Below are 18208 nucleotides of genomic sequence, written 5' to 3' on the forward strand. Positions count from 1 at the left end.
GATGAACCCCCTCCAAAGCGCGGGAGGACGCAACAGTCGGCTGGCAAGGTTATGGCGTCTGTATTTTGGGATGCGCATGGAATAATTTTCATTGACTACCTTGAAAACGGAAGGACCATTAACAGCGACTATTACATAGCGTTATTGGACCGTTTGAAGGGCGAAATAGGCGAAAAGCGGCCGCATTTGAAGAAAAAGAAAGTGCTGCTTCATCAAGGCAATGCACCATGTCAAAAGTCAGTGAAAACGATGGTAAAAATCCATGAATTGGGCTTCGAATTGCTTCCTAATCCACCGTATTCTCCGGGTCTGCCCCCAGCGACTATTTCCTGTTCTCAGATCACAAAAGAATGCTCGCTGGGAAAACATTTTCGTCAAATGAAGAGGTGATCGCCGAAACTGAGGCCTATTGTGAAGCAAATAACAAATCGTACTACAAAAATGGTATCGAAAAGTTGGAGGGTCGCTATAATCAGTGTATCACCCTTGATAGGAATTATGTTGACTAAAAAAAACTAATTTTGCCAAAAAATGTGTTTTACTATGGTAGGTCGGGGACTTTTCAATTGACTTGTAAATATTGTGTTAGGTTTATTAAAATGGAATTAATTAAATTAAAAAAAAAACAAAACGTTGAGATACGTTTATAGATAAAAATAAAACTAATCCATAAACTCAGACCGAATTGTCGGGAATGCAAATCGAGTCGATTACGAAACGTTCGGTTTGCCAAAAATCGTTTTGTCGTTAAACCTGAATGGGTATCTCATGACTATTCGCGCTAAATCGTGACCGATACGTTTACCAGGTCTCGAATAACCTTAGGAAAGCGAAGTTACCTAACGAAAAGTGCACGAATCTGCATCCGAAATCTCTGGATGCGATTGTGCTATTTCTGCCGCACAATGGCCGACGGGAGGGGCTAGCAGCTATCCTAGTTCAAGACGATCAATGCCAAAATCGATTCCAGGTCCGGATAAGACCAAGAGCGACCGGCAGTGCCCGCGTGATATTCTCAAGAACGGAACGAAGAAGACGCCGCGACCATCTGACAGTCGGTCCGCCGGTCGAAGGTCGGCGCATACGTTTATTTTTAATATTTCGCATCGCGCGTTGGCCAAAATAAACCGCGCCATTACCCATAAATAAGTGCACGTTATTTAGTTGGTGAAGTGGCATCAAGAGAAGACTCATGGGAAAACATCATGAGTTGTTGGTCAATCTGCGACGGAGTTCGCCCGACGAGTCTTGGGGTTTCAGCCTCGTGGGCGGCGCAGATGTTAAAACCCCACTGATAGTCACCAAGGTAGGTTTGGAATCCTGTAATACGCGATTTATTACGTTCGGTCCCGGTGCAACAAGCTGGCCAGTGTCCAAAAATCGATTCATTTCTTTGTTTTGGTAAAACATTTTCGCAAAACTTGATGTAATTTGTATATATAGTCCGTTCAATATAACAGTGAACTCACGTCATCTTAATTGATGACGTCAAAACGTCACATCAACTCTGAGTTTTAGTTCATTTTGGGTTTGACAAATAACAAAATTCTAATCTAAATTAAATAATTAAACAAAAATACTGTTATCAAATATTTAATTATAGTAACCTTATGGTGCGTCCAGTGCATATATTAACCAAGGACTTCTAGTTCTTGTTTCCTTGTAAAGCCATTTTGATATCACTGTATTTACCCTTTCTTGTATACATATTTCTTGATAAAACTAGATTTATTAACTCTATTGTTCCTAATGCATTTGTAATATCTGCAAAACAGTAGTATTCTTTCTATCCTCACACATTCTAATTATACTCATGTATATTATGAACAATTACATACATATATATGCATATAAATCGCTCAAACTCTACAGTAACATTACATACAGTTATATATTAATTATATACTCACTTTTAGTTGTTTCCACTCTCATGTTATTAATAAATGTTATAGCTAATAAAACTTAATCAATTGTTATTCCAACGTTTACTTTTTTCTATTTATATAATCTTTGATTTCTTAACAATATTTTTATTATCATCTTGCCATGAGTGATCATATTGGTCGCATTCTGAAATACTAATGTCTCATCTAAATACACGAATTGAATTCGAAGTAACTGATTAGAGACGCAATCTGTTCTGTTTGGCTTCGGTATTTTCAATCAAACTATTATTGAGCTGCGATTTAAAATTTATCAAAACGAGCAAAGCGTTAAGACAACGTTTGCCGGTTTATAAGTTTTACTTATTATAACTAATATTTTGAAGGCTTTTGCAGATATTTGACAACTGATTCCGCAGACTGATTAGACTGGTTACATGTCTGTTGTCAGAGAGTATTTTGTCTCTTTTTAACTATAATAAAATGAGAAGGAAAATATTGTTTGATATTAAAATGAATTTACAAATTGCGATAGGTAATACATTAAACATCTTGATGAAATGTGACTATATATTAATATTATGATACGTGAATGATTTAAAGCAACAAACGCTTATTTTACTTCACAACTATTTTATTTTACGGAAAGAACTGGTGAGTTAATTAACAGCCAGCAGGAAAAATACTACCGGTTAAGTCTACGTTAAGTGAACGCAGTGGACGCCCAAGAGAGGTTGTTACCGACGAGAACATTAAAAAATCCACAAAATGAATGACTGTAAATTTAAATTGAATGAAATTGAAAATCTCTAAAGATATCAACTGAACGTGCACATCATATTATTCACGAATATTTGGGTACGAGAAAGCTCTGTGCAAAGTGGGTGCCGCACCAGCTCACTTTTGACCAAAAACAACGACGAGTTGATGACTTGAGTTGAGTTGATTTCACTCTGAAGTCCAATCGACAGAGTGGATTACACACGGTGAACCCGCTCCAAAGCGTGGGAAAACGCAACAGTCGGCTGGCATGGATATGGTGTCTGTATTTTGGGATGCGTATGGAATAATTTTCATTGACTACCTTGAAAAAGGAAAGACCATCAACAGCGACTATTACATAGCGTTATTGGACCGTTTGAAGAACACAACCGCCGAAAAAACGGCCGCATTTGAAGAAAAAGAAAGTGCTCAATCAACTCAAGTCATCAACTCGTCGTTGTTTTTCGTCAAGTGAGCTCGCGCGGCACCCACTTTGCACAGAGGTTCCTCATACCCAAATATTCGTGAATGATATGATATACACGTAGAGCTGATATCTTTAGAGTGTCTGCTATTTCATTCCGTTTCAATTTACGGTCATTCAAAATCATTTTGTGGATTTTTTAAAGGTTTTCATCGGTAACAACTTTTTTTGGACGTCCACTGCGTTCACCGTCTTCGGTGCTCATTTCACCACGTCCACATTCACCACCCTAAGCATACCAATCCTTGATGGTTGATTTTCCTGGGGTAGTGTCTGAAAACTCGGCATCAAGCCAAGTTTTTGCTTCAACTGTATTTTTTCCCTTTAAAAAGCAATATTTTATCAACACGCGACATTCCTTTTTATCTATTTTTTCACAATAACAAAAGTTGCTTCACTCAAAATGCTTTAATTCATAAACTAATGATCCGACAGCTGTCAAATACACGCATCTTTTGAGGGTTAGAGCTAACTAAAAATATATGGATTTAATTCTGGTAGCGCCATCTATGTGTCAGGCCGGGGACTTTTCAATTGACTTGTTAATGTTTTCAATTTAACCTACTATCACGATATATGCCGAGGTATTTAGCTGATTCTGCTTGAGGAATCGGGCATCCGTCAAGTGATATAATTAGGTTTTTTATCACTTCACCGCAACGCAAAATTAACATGAACAAATTTGGAGGTATTAAGCTGTATTTTCCAGTCTCTAGTTTATTTATAGATCTTGCTGACCGCTACTTGTACATTTTCTACAACCTTAGGCAGAGATATATTTTTTGTCATGTCAAATGTTCCAAGTACAGTTTGTTTTGTTGTTGGTATACCAGCAGTATAGAACATATACAGGAGAGATCCCAAGACAGTACCTTGTGGAACTTAAGCCGAAATAGGTTTAAGTGTTGAGTGCGAGATTCTAAATTTTTAATGCCTTTTCAACAATCGCTGTTACTCTTGCACTTGATCGACTGTCGAGTGGTGGAGAAGAATCAAACCATTTGATCTTATGTAGTGTAATAGTCATGGCCATTTAATAAAAAACAGCAATGTTAATACCTACACTTTTTTAACCTAGAGTCCAAGTTAGGACCGATGGGTCCTACTAGATATAACAGATGGACCGAAAAGTCTCGAGCCTAATAAAGAAAACGTGTTCTTTTTGTCAAAATTGGCTTTATTTATCAACGCAATCTCTATCAAGAGCCACACAACAATCTTTCCAGCGCCGCTCTAACATTTCAATACCACTTTTGTAGAACGATTTATCTTTTGCCTCAAAATAGGCCTGTCACCAGTTGCTGTCCACTCAAATGACGATCATTTTGATTCCGAAGTGAAGTGATGGATTCATGTTTCATCCATTGTCACATATTGACGCAAAAATTCCGGTTTGTTACTTTTAAACATGGCTGAACACTGCTCAGAATCATCAACACGTTCTTGTTTTTGGTCAACAGCGAGCAAACGCGGCACCTACTTTGAACAGAACTCTCTCATAATCAAACGCTCATGCAATATAAAACCAACACGTTCTTTTGATAACTTTACGATGTTAGCTAATTCACGCAATTTCACTTTTCGAACATGCAAAAGGATTTTGTGGATTTTTTTATATTTTCTGGTACTACCACTTCATTTGGACGTCCACTGCGATCTGCATCATCGATGTCTTTACGACCACGTTTAAAGTCAGCAAACCAACATTTTATTGTTGTTTCTGATGAAGCCGAATCCTTATAACATTTTCAACTTATGAGTAGAATATCATGAAATTTTAACAGCTTTCTTTTGAAGATTAGTACTAACTGAAAAAGCGGTGAATGCAATAAAACTAGCGCCATGTATGTATTAGGCCTGGGACTTTTCAGCTCATGTGTCATACCTAGATTTAAGCTATTATTTATATATGCAAAGACAAACTGTAGGTTAGTCGCACAAGTAACAATGTAATAAATAATTTAAAAAATCGTTATTAGCGAATACGACCGCCAATTGGGCTCACAACTTTTTGTGTTTTTAAAGTGTTCAAATTTAATTATAAATTTTTTGTTCTTATACGATGAATATTGAAATGAGGTCTGTTGTTGATGAGTAAATGGTATTTTCGCGAACTGTTGGAGCACCCTGGTGATGTATAATATTACTTATGCGATTCTTTCAAGATCATCCAACAAAACCGATGAATAACTTTAAAAGTGAAAGTGCATGTTCTATTTACCGGAATAAGATATTTTGGATATAAAAAACAAGACGGCGTCGAGGTATTTTGGATCGAACATTGTTCGATTACCTATTTATAAACCACCTGGAAACTGGATCCGGTTTATGAACGAAAACAGCGTTAAATTCTCGCAGAACGTCGCAGTATGGAGAAAACGACAGGACTCGTCTGCGACCTGCATCGCACGTCGCGCGAAGAACCGTGGGGGTTCAGTTTTACGGGGGGCGCTGATTTTATGGTTACCAAAGTGAGGGCGGGAGTGTCGAGAGTGCGAGTAGTTTCAAAAGAGGCGATTTTTATGTTGCAGGTATCGTTCGGATCTCCGGCACAGGGCGTACTTCAAAGGGGCGACATTATCACCAAAGTTGGTAATTACGATTCCAGAGATATTCGGCATCAGGATGCACAAAATTTATTCAGGAACGCTGGGAACGATATCAGAGTAGTCGTACAGAGGTAAGTCTTTTATCTGACTTTTTATTAACCTGTTTATTTTTCAAAATAATTAACATACAGTAAGGCTGGAAAATAAGTTTAATTCAATTTTTCCTAACAGATTATTTTTAAGTCGCCTACCTCTAGGAATACTAGTTTAATGAAGCTATATTATAGAGTTTTCGAAAGATAAAACTCCGTAGAATATTCTAGATAAAAAGACAGCGTCATTCGTTTACCCACTGAACGGTTATTGGACTATGAATATGAAGATTCCAGAAGACCATTTTCGTAATATTTTGCTTTTTTGCTTATGAAAAGGTAATGCAATACAAGGTCATCGAAACTTGTGTGGTGTTTATGGTGATGAGTGAATGCCAGTGTTAGAATTAGATTGTTCATTTTTCTTTCGGGAATTTCGATATAAAAAATGTATGTAATGAAAATATCGAGGTATGCCGATATACACGAAAAGAATATCTGTTGATTTGGTGGACACATCGTATTTCATCTCTGACGTTCTTCTCTTGAGTTTTTTTGCTGGTACGAATGTCAGATCAAAAAATCGATTTGTTTATATTTCTGGAGGGGACAAGATCTATTCAATGGCAACTTTTTGTGTCGGTAAAAACGTGCACCTACAAATTCCCAGAGATTCAAGGCTTTTCAAGATCAACGTAGTTCTCAATATTTGTATGGTTATTTTTGTAGTCGGGGATATTTCATGGGGTTAAAAATTAAAACCATTTTGAGTATCATATTTTCTTCAATGCACGGGTACATCCCAGCGGCACTTTGTAGATGCATTTATTTTTCGCCAATTCAATGTGGATTTTCTGAACCATAAAGGCGTCAATTTAGACGGTTTACAATGCCATCAAGATGAAAATTAATTTTATTTTTACTAGAATGTTTTAGATGTTTGTCGGCAAATTTTATGGCTTAACACAGGTGTAGAGTAAAAATTGGTAACAGTACACTGTCATAAGGTACAGGTTTAATTGTTGAGTAACATTCTTCCTGTTTGACTTGTTGAAAATTATAGCTGAGTTATGAGAGTGTAAAGGAGCAGTGTGTAACTTAGACAGTATTTTCTGAGGTTCACAGATGTATTACGTCATACTGTGTTCTATATTCAAGGATATGTATTCTTGAGCTGAGCCAATTTTGTTTTAGACTTCAATGATAAATCTTTCCAGTTTTTAAGCTTTTCTTAAGCTATGATTATAGTTATAATATATGATGTGTTCTTTTGCTGAAAAGACAAATAGTTTAACTATAATATTAATTTGATTAAATGTATTAAAAATCAAACATTGTCATATCTAGACAGCTTATAGTTGTAGTAAAATTATTTGTAAGTATTGCTTGTGCATTAGTCTGCCAGTTTACCTTTCATGGTTTTCTGAATGGCATTGTTTTCAACCAAGTTTCCATGGTATAATCTGTATGGAACTCCATGTTTCTGTCCGAATTACGATGGACTATGTTAGTTTACATCAACTCCAGTCCTCCTTTGGTGGCCTTACATCCTGAACTGCTTGTGCCTGTGCTTTAAATCCACGGACTACAGGCGTTTTCTAATTACAATTCACCCACCAAGAGCGATATTTTGTCCGAATTTTACTTAACTTTGACAAAGAATGATTCGAGTAACTATGGAACGATTGCCAATTCAACGCCAACTTGTCTTCTTTTCTTGGTCATCCGTTTTTCTGGGAGGTAAGTTGATTCCGTTTAGGGCTTAAAATATTTATCTTATCAGCAAACCTTGTTGAAGGATGTGAAGAATCTCTTCTTTGCCCATCTTACAGTGATGGTATGTTATGGAGGGATAGTTGATATTTGCAGTAGCCTTTGAGAAGTAGAAGAAGACTTTCCTTTTCCGAAGCTCTAACAGTAGTTATTCTAACAGTCATTTTTCGTTGTGTTGACATCATGTTCATTCTGATCGAGAGCAATATTTTTGATTTGGTCTAAAGCCAAGCGGTGGAGTGCATGACGCATATGTGATCGCGGAAGCTTGCCCTAGAGTGACCAGGTGAGTTGTCAGTGAGTGAAAGTTGGACCGGGTTAAGTGGGACTGCCTTTGGGCTTATCAATACACTAAACCGAAACCGGCTCACAGTTGACTTGTGGGTCGCTACTGTTATTGCATTAAATTTGTGGATATGGGACCCATTAACCGAGCAGCCGTTTCGAGGACCTGGCGAAAAAACTGATAGTGAATCTAACTATAAATCCGCGAACTTGAGTTAACACACGACTGGGTGCTGTCGTATGGAAGCAAAATTATGACAGCAGCGACGGATGAGGTCGTTTCAGCCTGGAAAAGGGGAAGGTTAGCTAATCTCCCAGCATGTCGACCAGCTCGCGAATAAGCGCGTTTTCAGAAGAACTTTAGCTGAGTTGTTGTTTGTGGAATGATTGAGATATGAAGTGTTTGATTTCTGGAGTGTCAGTTTCCCTGTGAATTTGATTCTCCTGAGGAGCTTATTTTGGACATATCAAGAGCAATACAATCTTTATGTGTAAAAGCAGATGTGTATATAGGAAATATTCCAGTTGTTTTATATAAATACGTTATCTTAGAATACGATTTATTAAATAGCTCATCTATTTCATAAAGAGTTATTTTAATCATGTTTTGCGATTTTATATACATGTCACATTCCCTCTTGTAAATGCCTTAAGCAGACAGAAAAAGCGAGAGATGCTCAACATAGTCGAAATGCTTCTAGTTTAGCATGATTTTTATGATTATCCATAATAAGTAAAATATATTTTTCTGCAGTAGGTTTTGTAAATATAATAATATGTTGTAACTGAGTTAAGAATATTTGCTCATTTGTTGTTGTCCACCCACCCAGAACAAGAATAGATAGCTTCAGCTCTTCTCTGTCGAGGGAAAATAAACAATAGAGGCGCATAAGTGACTGTAGCACTCATAGCACAAATTACTGTAACATGTTCACCCTTCTCCATTGAAGTGGCTGCACCAATACGCTTCTGTCCTTTGAAAGCAATAATATAGCATAGCTCCTAAATTGTAGAAAAGCCTGTTTTGTCCATGTGTAAGTATTAACATAATAGGTGCGTGAGTAGCTCCCATTCAATGAACCAATGGTAACAGTGTCAAAATAATGAAAATATTCCGAAATAATTGAATAAGGTATATAATAAACGCGGCGGTTATAAGACATATCCGTACTCTCCTATATATGCAAATTATAATATGTTCCGTACCTGCTAGCTCCTATTACACCATTCTCCCTTACATCTGTTTTTATCAATCCTATAAATGTTTTGAATATAAACATATGGTATATTTTCCTTAAGGGACTCTTAAAATAAGCCGGCTTAGTTGATGCAGTGGTAAAGGAGATAGGACGCTCCTCCTGCTGTTGCGATAGTTGCGGGTTCGATTTCTGCTGGGGCATGATCGTAAATTTATGTTTGTTATTGTTTAGCATTTGTGATCCTTAGACAAGAGTGCATAATCTGACAAGAAAAAGATACCAGTCACGCCAATAGTTAGGCAGGCTTGGTAAGACCGGATGTTCTCTCTCCAAGTTGGCCAAAAAAAGTCTAAAACGTTGATGTAACTAAAATCCATATACATACACATCTTTTAAAACAAACTCTAATACATTTATACATTAGAAACTCAAAAAGCAACATGAAAATTAATCCACTGAAGAATTAGTATATCGTGTAACAGCGACATATTTTGGTTAATTTATAAACTAGTTATAAACGCCTGCCTCTAGGAATACTTATTTAATGAAGCTATATTATAGTTTTCGAAAGATAAAACTCCGTAGAATATTCTAGATAAAAAGACAGCGTCATTCGTTTACCCACTGAACGGTTATTGGACTATGAATATGAAGATTCCAGAAGAGCATTTTCGTCATATTTTGCTTTTTTGCTTATGAAAAGATAATGCAATAAAAGGTCATTGAAACTTGGTGGTGATGAGTGAATGCCAGTGTTAGAATTAGATTGTTCATTTTTGTTTCGGGAATTTCGATGTAAAAGATGAATCTCACCATGAAATTCTTGAAAATATCCAGGTATGCCGATATATTTTGTTTGTAAACAAAAAAAGACTGGACACGAAAAGAATATCTGTTGATTTGGCGGATACATCGTATTTTATCTCTGCTGTTCTTCTCTTGAGTTTTTTTTGCTGGTACGAAAGTCAGATCAAAAAACCGATTTGTTTATATTTCTGGAGAGGACAAGATCTATTATCAACATGAAAATTAATCCATTGAAGAATTAGTATATCGTGTAACGGCGACATATTTTGGTTAATTTATAAACTACTAATCTTCGACATAAATATCCGAGATCGAAATATTTCCAGGACGTAGATTTATTTCAGGAACTGGGCCGACATTAAAACATCGATTTTTTAGCTATTCCTTTTCGAAACGGTTCGACACGTCGGCCCAGACACCGTCCGTCTGTCAAATTCCCCCCGTCTCGCTACCCGTTCGCGTTCCTTGGCGCGGGATCCACCCACAATGGCGGCGGTGGTTTTTAATTATTCGCCAATAAAAAATCGCCCGTTGGAATCCGGCCAGGACAAGAGCGATATTTTCGAACTATGCAAACAATTTTCTTAAAATATTGCCTCTGTAACGCGGCGATCGTTTTCATTTCGAGCGGGTTTCTCGAGCGGTATCGCCGCGCGCGCTGTTTTTCGTTGGTCGCGGGCCTCCTGGTGTACCACCGGACGACTCCTTCGTGGTACGTCGTTGTTTAGTGATTTTAGGTTCTTTCCCGTAGCGATTGGCAAACATGCCCTCGTACCACAGATATTTGTAAGTTCAGAACGCGTCTAGTATATTTTATATATACTAGTGATCGCCCTGTGGCCGAAATTCGACCACAATGTATTAAATTAATCATGTTTCTTTAATAATATAGTAAAATGACTAATTTAAAAAATTATATATATTACTAAAACTTGTTTCATAATATTTTAAATATATAAATGTATTTGATACATAACATTAATTAAGATAATAAATGTCTGTATATTAAAATATATGCAAGCTGTCTCAAGAACTAACACTGACTAACGTTTACTAACATTTAACAGGTATTAAGAAGTATAAGTTACTACACCACTGAACATTATAACAAAGCATCATAAGTAAGATTGTTTTCAGAACTGTAACAACTTCAGAGCATCAAATATAAGTATACATGATCTTTTTTTACTTTTATGTTATAAACATAAGTATGGAATAATAAATAAAGTTTGAATATTAAAACAGAGAATATATGAATAAAATAATTTTGAAATTGATATTTGATTTTAGCATTTAAAACAATAACAAGCACATTTAAGTGATTTATTTTTTACAATTTGGAAATGCATATTAAAGGACAACTTACAACTTGTCTTTACAACCATTGATTTTCCAAAACTTATGAATATAAAGTAAATAATTAAAATAATTGATACAAGGTTCAAAGAATAAAATGTCAAATAGTCACATATCTTATTGGATTATTCATTAATACCTTATTATGCATCAATGCTTTAAAATGTTTACAAATATACTGTTTGTGATTAAAATTATGTAATTATGTAATTATGAAAATTATGTAATTAGTTTCAATTTAACTCCTGCATATATTCATTACTTCATTTATGTATTCGTATAATCCTTATCTTTTATCCATATTTGTCACCTAAAATATATATTATAAAAACAATAAATACACCAGGCTGAATAAGAGTATAATTTCTTTATCTAAACTTTTAAATAAAATTTTATTGTTCTTTGCTTAATTATTTCACGGTCCTGAAGCAAGAACAATTTTTCTTTTTTTTCTTCATCAGATATTATTATTATTATACACCTGGTAGTTTCTTCTCATTACCTAATATATAGGAATAGTTCGATGAGTTCGTCATCTTAGTAAGAAAATAAATTCGTAAAAATAAGCGTTGAATCAAAATAATCTTTAAATAAAGCAATATGAAACAATTTAACATCTTATGTAACAAAAATCAGAGAACAAAATAAATTACATAAAAACTACTTACCCAATAAATTATACGATAAATAAAGATTGATTTAATTCTAACCGTGCGAAAAATACGAAATGAAAACGTACTTGAGCAACTAATTTTTAGTTTCATTAATGGTGAAATTAAAAATACATGTGAAATATAATAAGAATTGGGAATTATCATGTCAGATACTTCTAATATCAGGTAATAATTAAATATAACGGCACTGACAGTTAATATTAATGACAGCTAAAAGTACGAGTGATTAATTATTCTGACGATTTGTTGTACTGATGAATAATAGAACTGAAAAATGACTATAGTAACAATGGGGGATGTCCTGGATGATTAATAACTATTTTATAAAGTCCTAGTCAATAACTTTGACAGAATAACCATGATGATTAATAACAATCTTTCAACAGTAGATAATAACAATGGCGTACAATCATATCAATGAAAGTAGACACGCGATATCCTGTCACAAGGGTTAGTAGGCTTCCTTTCTAGAGTAAAGCCAAAACTCAAATAAACAAATAAGCAACAGTCTTGCTGTTGTGTACTCACTTCTCCTAACTCCGATTATGATGAACGTACAATGCACACATAGGAAAAAGACAAAAGCAAACACGCTAGGAACACGCGATAGGAACCACTTTCGGTGGCGTTTATGTCTACTTTCAATTAATAATAATCTATAGCTATACATCAGTTATAGATATTACAGATATTTACTCTTATCTACGTTAGTCTCAGTTTTTATATATTATCTCTATATATAGATATTATCTTTAGTTTACAGTAATTTAAGAATTATAGGAAATATTCATATAAATAATTAAATAGACAAAATAATGGATAAATAGATAAAAAGATATAAAATAATAAATGGAATGAAATTAGAGAGATATAACAGGAATACTCTGTGAACAAACTCGCCATTTGATGAAAATCAGGTTGGGCAGTACAAAACACAGTAGTTGAAATCATGTTGGCTCTACCAACACAACACACCACAAAAAAACAGGTCCTTCATCAGATATGATATGAAATTAAATCAAAAGCTGATTACGAAAATCTAAATATCTTGTAAGCAAAAAACTGATGAATTTTGTTATTCTCAAATGTCATTTTGTCAATCTATGTTGTTCTGTTGTATCTATGTTTTCATAAAAACGTCAAAACGCTTAGAATGAAAAGACCTTTAAAATATTAAAGTTAATTTAAAATACATAGAAGTTCATGTTATATTGTTGTTTAAAAATTTGATGTCAACCCTTCAACTACTTTTCCAGTTTTACGAGTACAAACATACGCTGTATTTTTATATGCCAAAAAAACGGCCTATAAATTAGTTTTAAATAATTTTTTAACATTTTAACCGTCGTTGTAAAAAATCGGTAACACTGTATTTTATTCAAAGTATTGTCCATCGATAGTCGATACTTTTTTCCAACTTTCGGGCAATTTATGGATTCTATTTCGAAAGAATCAATTAATTTTTTGCCATCTTCATTAGAAATGAAGCGCTGCTCAGACAGGACATATATGTCATATTCATATGTCAGAACAAGCAGTAATCAGAAAGTGCAAAGTCTGGAAAATATGGAGGTCGAGCTTTGTCATGCTGAAGAATAACATTGTTATATCTTTGCTCGTATTCCGGTCGTTTTTCTCACAGTGATGATGGTGGTAATGATATTGATGGGTTCATTAGGTTTTAGTAGCTCATAGTATACCGCATCAAGGTGATCCTACTAAATACGGAGCATTAGAGCATTGAAGCATTATTTCACACATTATGTGAAATTTGTGTTACTAAGATCAATGTCTCTAAATCTTCATCTTCAATTTTTTTTGGCTATCCAGAATACTTTTTGTCTTCGGTGTCAAAATCACCACTATTAAAACGTGGAAACCAGTATTCAGATGTGTTAATTGATGGAGTATGTTTGTCATATGCTTCACACAACACTCAATAAAGAAATAATTGAAAAAGTAAAACTTCCCACAAATGTGATTTAGTCGGTACAAATCCAGACATTTTCAATGGACTGAAAAAATGTTTTGTTCACACTTCGACGAAATGACACATACTGAAAGTTAAAGCTTGGGGCTTCAATATGAAGTTGATTACAAACGTACCCTGTGCGATTCAATACCTAGTAACATCATTTGTTGTAAATCCTTTATAATTAATTATAGGTCAATATAACAGGTGGTCCCGCTACCATTTTTTTATGCGGCATCTTGGTGATGTGACGCTAGCTCAATTTCACTTTAACCATTGTGTTGTGTATACGTCCAAAGCGCTACAACAACGAGTAGAAATAGTGACAACATTTATTGAAAATAATCGTTCACAAAACCATAATTTGTCGTTTAATTGCGAATTTTCGACAGTACGGTACGACATTAGACAGGCCTCGTTCTGTAAGACAAAGGACAACAGCTGAAAATGTGGCTCTGGTGTGCGATAGTGTTGCAGAGTCTCCAGAAACATCAATTCGAACACATAGTTCCCAGTTACACATTTCTGCACGCAGTTTAAGGCGAATATTGAAAATGTTTTCGTACAAAATTCAATTAGTCCAAAAATTGCTACCGGGAGATCTTGAATAAAGAGTTGAGTACAGTAATGCAATTCTAAGGGTGTCTGGTGAAATTGAAGAGTTTTCGTCTAAATTGATAATGAGAGATGAATCCCACTTTCTTCTCAGTGGTCAATAAACAGAACAGTCGCTTTTGGGGAACACAAAATCCTTAATTAATTCATGAAACATCATTGCATACACTAAAAACAACTGCGTGGTGTGGTATTCATGCTGGAAACATTGGTGCTTATTTTCTTGAAAATGATCAAGATGTTGCAATTAGAGTAGCATTACTGCTGAAGGGTATCAAGACATAATTAAAAATTTTCTTGTGCATGAAGTCGAAGAGCGAGGACTAGAGGACCTCTGGTTTCCGCAAGATGGGGCTACAGCATACACAGCTCGTTCAACAATTCAATTATTGAATGACGTTTTCCCACGAAGACTAACTTCGCGAAATGGTGATTTAGCATGGCCAGCCAGATTTCCGGATTTAACAGCACCAGACTTTTTCTTATGGGGTTTTGTAAAATTAAAAGTTTATGTGAATAAGCCCCAAACGATTCAACATCTTAAAGACAATATTCGTCACGAAACTGAAGAAATTCAGCCTCTGATGTTACAGGATGTCATGAAAAATGCCTTAAAAAGAGCCGAAAGTTGCATAAGGAATCGCGGTCACCATTTAGTCAAATAAACTTTTTATGAAAACCAAACTTACTTATTTTTTCTTTGAGCAAAGTTATAGGCAATCAAAATGGTGGCAGAACTTTCGCGTTGTATAAAAAAATCTCAAAATTTGTTCTTATTGAATATCTACGTTGAGAAAGAAGTAACTATGCCAAAATTGATGACCTGATGGTATTTTACTTATATATAAAACACTCTATATTTTAGTCATAGTAATAGCGTTTAATTCGGTTTGTTTCAAAGATCTGTCAGTGTGCGCTTTAGAATACTACCATTTTAACCTATATTTTGAATGACTAGAGATATATTTTAAACTATTTTTGTTATGTGTAAAATTCGGGCAACTAGAAATGTTTGCGAGAGTAATATCTCATTGATTCATTGAGCAATGCTATACACAAAGAACCGTTCGTTCTCAATAATAAAATCGCTTATTTTATTTATTACTTAAACGCACTCGACACGTTTAAAACGAAACTATTTACGACTTGGCCCCATAATTCGCCTTTAACTGAAAAACAAACTTTACGATTTCCGATGATCCGCTTTTGTTTTTCGCCTTCGATTCGAATCCCATCGCGTCGGTAGCAATTTTGAAATTGGCACGTAATTTGACGAAATCGAAAAAAGATACGGACTAGTGATATTTTGTTTATTTTCCGCGGTCCAAAAAAAATCGAAATCGCCCAACTCCGGACGGCGATCTGGGATCGATTTATTTTTAAATCGCAATCGTTACAAAAGAATGAAATGAAAAAAATAATATTTTTTTTTCTAGGAATACGTTTTTGTAAACGTAAATATTGAATTTTAAATATAAGTATTAACATAGAGTGTTTCTCTTTTCGTTCAAGATAATCCTGGATAAAACACTAACGATATTGTTACATATTTTATTGAATTGGCTAAACATTAAAATTACTAATATTCATCTTAAAATTGTTTATTAATAGCGTTGGCTGCTGTAGTTGATATTGTTTTCACTAGTGTATCTATGTTGTAATATTGATTTATTTTTGATAGACAGCTACTAGTTTCTTCTCGTTACTTAATATAATGGGATCGTCCTTGTCTTAGTAAAAAATAAATTGTTATAATCACTTCTGGCCTGGCAAATAACGAATGTGATGTGATCGAGCAGAATGCCTTGGAATATTAACAATATTTTTCAAAAATCCAGCATGTTTTCAATACAATAAACGATAATTTACATTTTACTTTTATGCTGATATACTCGGTAGTATAAAACGTATTAAATACAAGTTTCTTATCCATTGTTAGGGTGTGCATACGCTCTATATTTCCGAAAGACTAATTGGAAAACTGTAAAAGTATGTCAAAATCATTGAATTTGACAGATAAGCACCTAGTTCTTACAGTTATTCACATTGATACTTCTTATTTTCATAAATGTTGGTGATGAACCAATGAAACAAAAACCTACTATGTTCATGTCAGTTTAAAATATATAATGTATGCTGTATAAAAACTTACTAAAAACTTACTTGAGAGAGTTCTCAGAAAATATAAGTTACCTCAAGATCAGTACATTTATTGTAACAATCTTCCAAATTATGAATCCTGAAGATCTGCAATAAGGCCTGTCCTACATTATCTACATAGAGTAATAGAGATGTAACTCAATAGGGGACTCTGGCGCAAAGTTTTGCTTTGGCCAGCATGCAGAGGTCGCACAATTGGCTACTCAAGTAATTTGATTGGTTAATTTAAATCTCCATTATAGGCACCTCTAAGAAAAATATTTTACTGTGAAGACATTTGATTGACTCATTAGTAATGCTTGGCGCGTGACAGCCTTGAGGTTATGTTTAGTTGACCAATGAAATTTAAATAAAAAACATTTTTTTTCTGAAATTAATTTATTAAATAAAATTCAATTACATATAAATATATGTAAAAGTAAATAAATATAAATATAATCGATAAATATATCTCTAAGACATAAGTATTATTATTCTATATAATAATATAGACATAAGTATTATATATATATATATATACATATATATATATATATATATATATATATATATATATATATATATACATATATATATATATATATATATATATATATATATATATATATATATGCATATATATATATATATATATATATATATATATATATATATATAACCCCTCAATGTAGTTATTAAATTGATGTCAATTTAACAAATTTGTTCTTACTTGAGTAATACATTTTACAGCAATATTCCTTGTGTTTTGAATATTGGTTGACCTACTCCTAATAGATTTGCATTCAGGAGCTACTATTTATTTTATTGGAGTTGCAACTATTGATCCAAGAAGAAAAGTATATTCCCCTTTGCATAGCTTCTTTTGGAAGGGGATTAGTTTCTAAAATTAAAAAAAAATATTTGATGTTTTGATAAATATATATGAATAATTACCCCAACTTACAACAATAAAACATGATGTAACGATCATAAATTTCTTTGATACTTAATTCATTCGGTTTGGGATTTTTAACATTATCAACCATTGTTTAATGACATCCAAATACTTCTTCGAACGAAAACGATTCTGCATTTCTTTGTTATCTGTGCATCCGGATACACAACACTTCCTAAATCAATAATTCACTTTACTTTTTGTACTACCGACTTATATATATTAATGAACTAATAATTTAATCTCTAAACGCACTATTACTACTTATAACAGCCATACTAAAGATGGCGCTCAAAATAAATAAATAACAAACATACCATAGAAACGAAGTGAACCAATCAGATTTCGTCGCGGCTTATAGCGTAGCGATTAAAGCAAGTAATAAGTTAAAAGTAGCGACATCTACAAAATTTCCTATTAAGTTAAATCTCTATCTCTCTATGATTATCTAGCATCTCTCTATCATGTTACTTCTATCTTGTTTGATAAAAAAAGTTCTCGAAATATATTTTGAGGTGTGGGAAGAGTCACGTGCCAGATTAAACTAAATCCTATATAATTGTCCTTGAATATGAATGATCCCCATCCAATTTTTTTTGTAAATTAGATTTTCATGAAATATTTTGTTCACTTGGTCCAAAAATAATCTTAGTATGTTGTTTG

General features: G+C 34.0%; 1 protein-coding gene across 28 annotated transcripts in view; it reads left to right on the plus strand.

Moving 5' to 3' along the window:
• The window catches only part of Zasp66 (PDZ_signaling and DUF4749 domain-containing protein Zasp66), a 52082-nt gene that overhangs the window by 9118 nt on the left and 24756 nt on the right, over positions 1-18208 (plus strand). For 8 of the 28 annotated variants that reach the window (XM_076414499.1, XM_076414495.1, XM_076414512.1 and 5 more), the window contains exon 2: positions 5661-5809. In XM_076414499.1, coding sequence (XP_076270614.1) covers positions 5661-5809 — 149 coding nt within the window. Of the gene's footprint in view, positions 1-767; positions 1307-5462; positions 5601-5660; positions 5810-18208 lie in introns of those variants that run through there. The other 20 variants (XR_013007226.1, XR_013007227.1, XM_076414502.1 and 17 more) reach the window with 5 other exon arrangements.

The sequence above is a fragment of the Rhynchophorus ferrugineus genome, unplaced genomic scaffold (assembly GCF_030347505.1).
Source record: "Rhynchophorus ferrugineus isolate W39M unplaced genomic scaffold, kcgeb_rfMv2 rfM9, whole genome shotgun sequence".
Lineage (NCBI taxonomy): Eukaryota > Metazoa > Arthropoda > Insecta > Coleoptera > Curculionidae > Rhynchophorus > Rhynchophorus ferrugineus.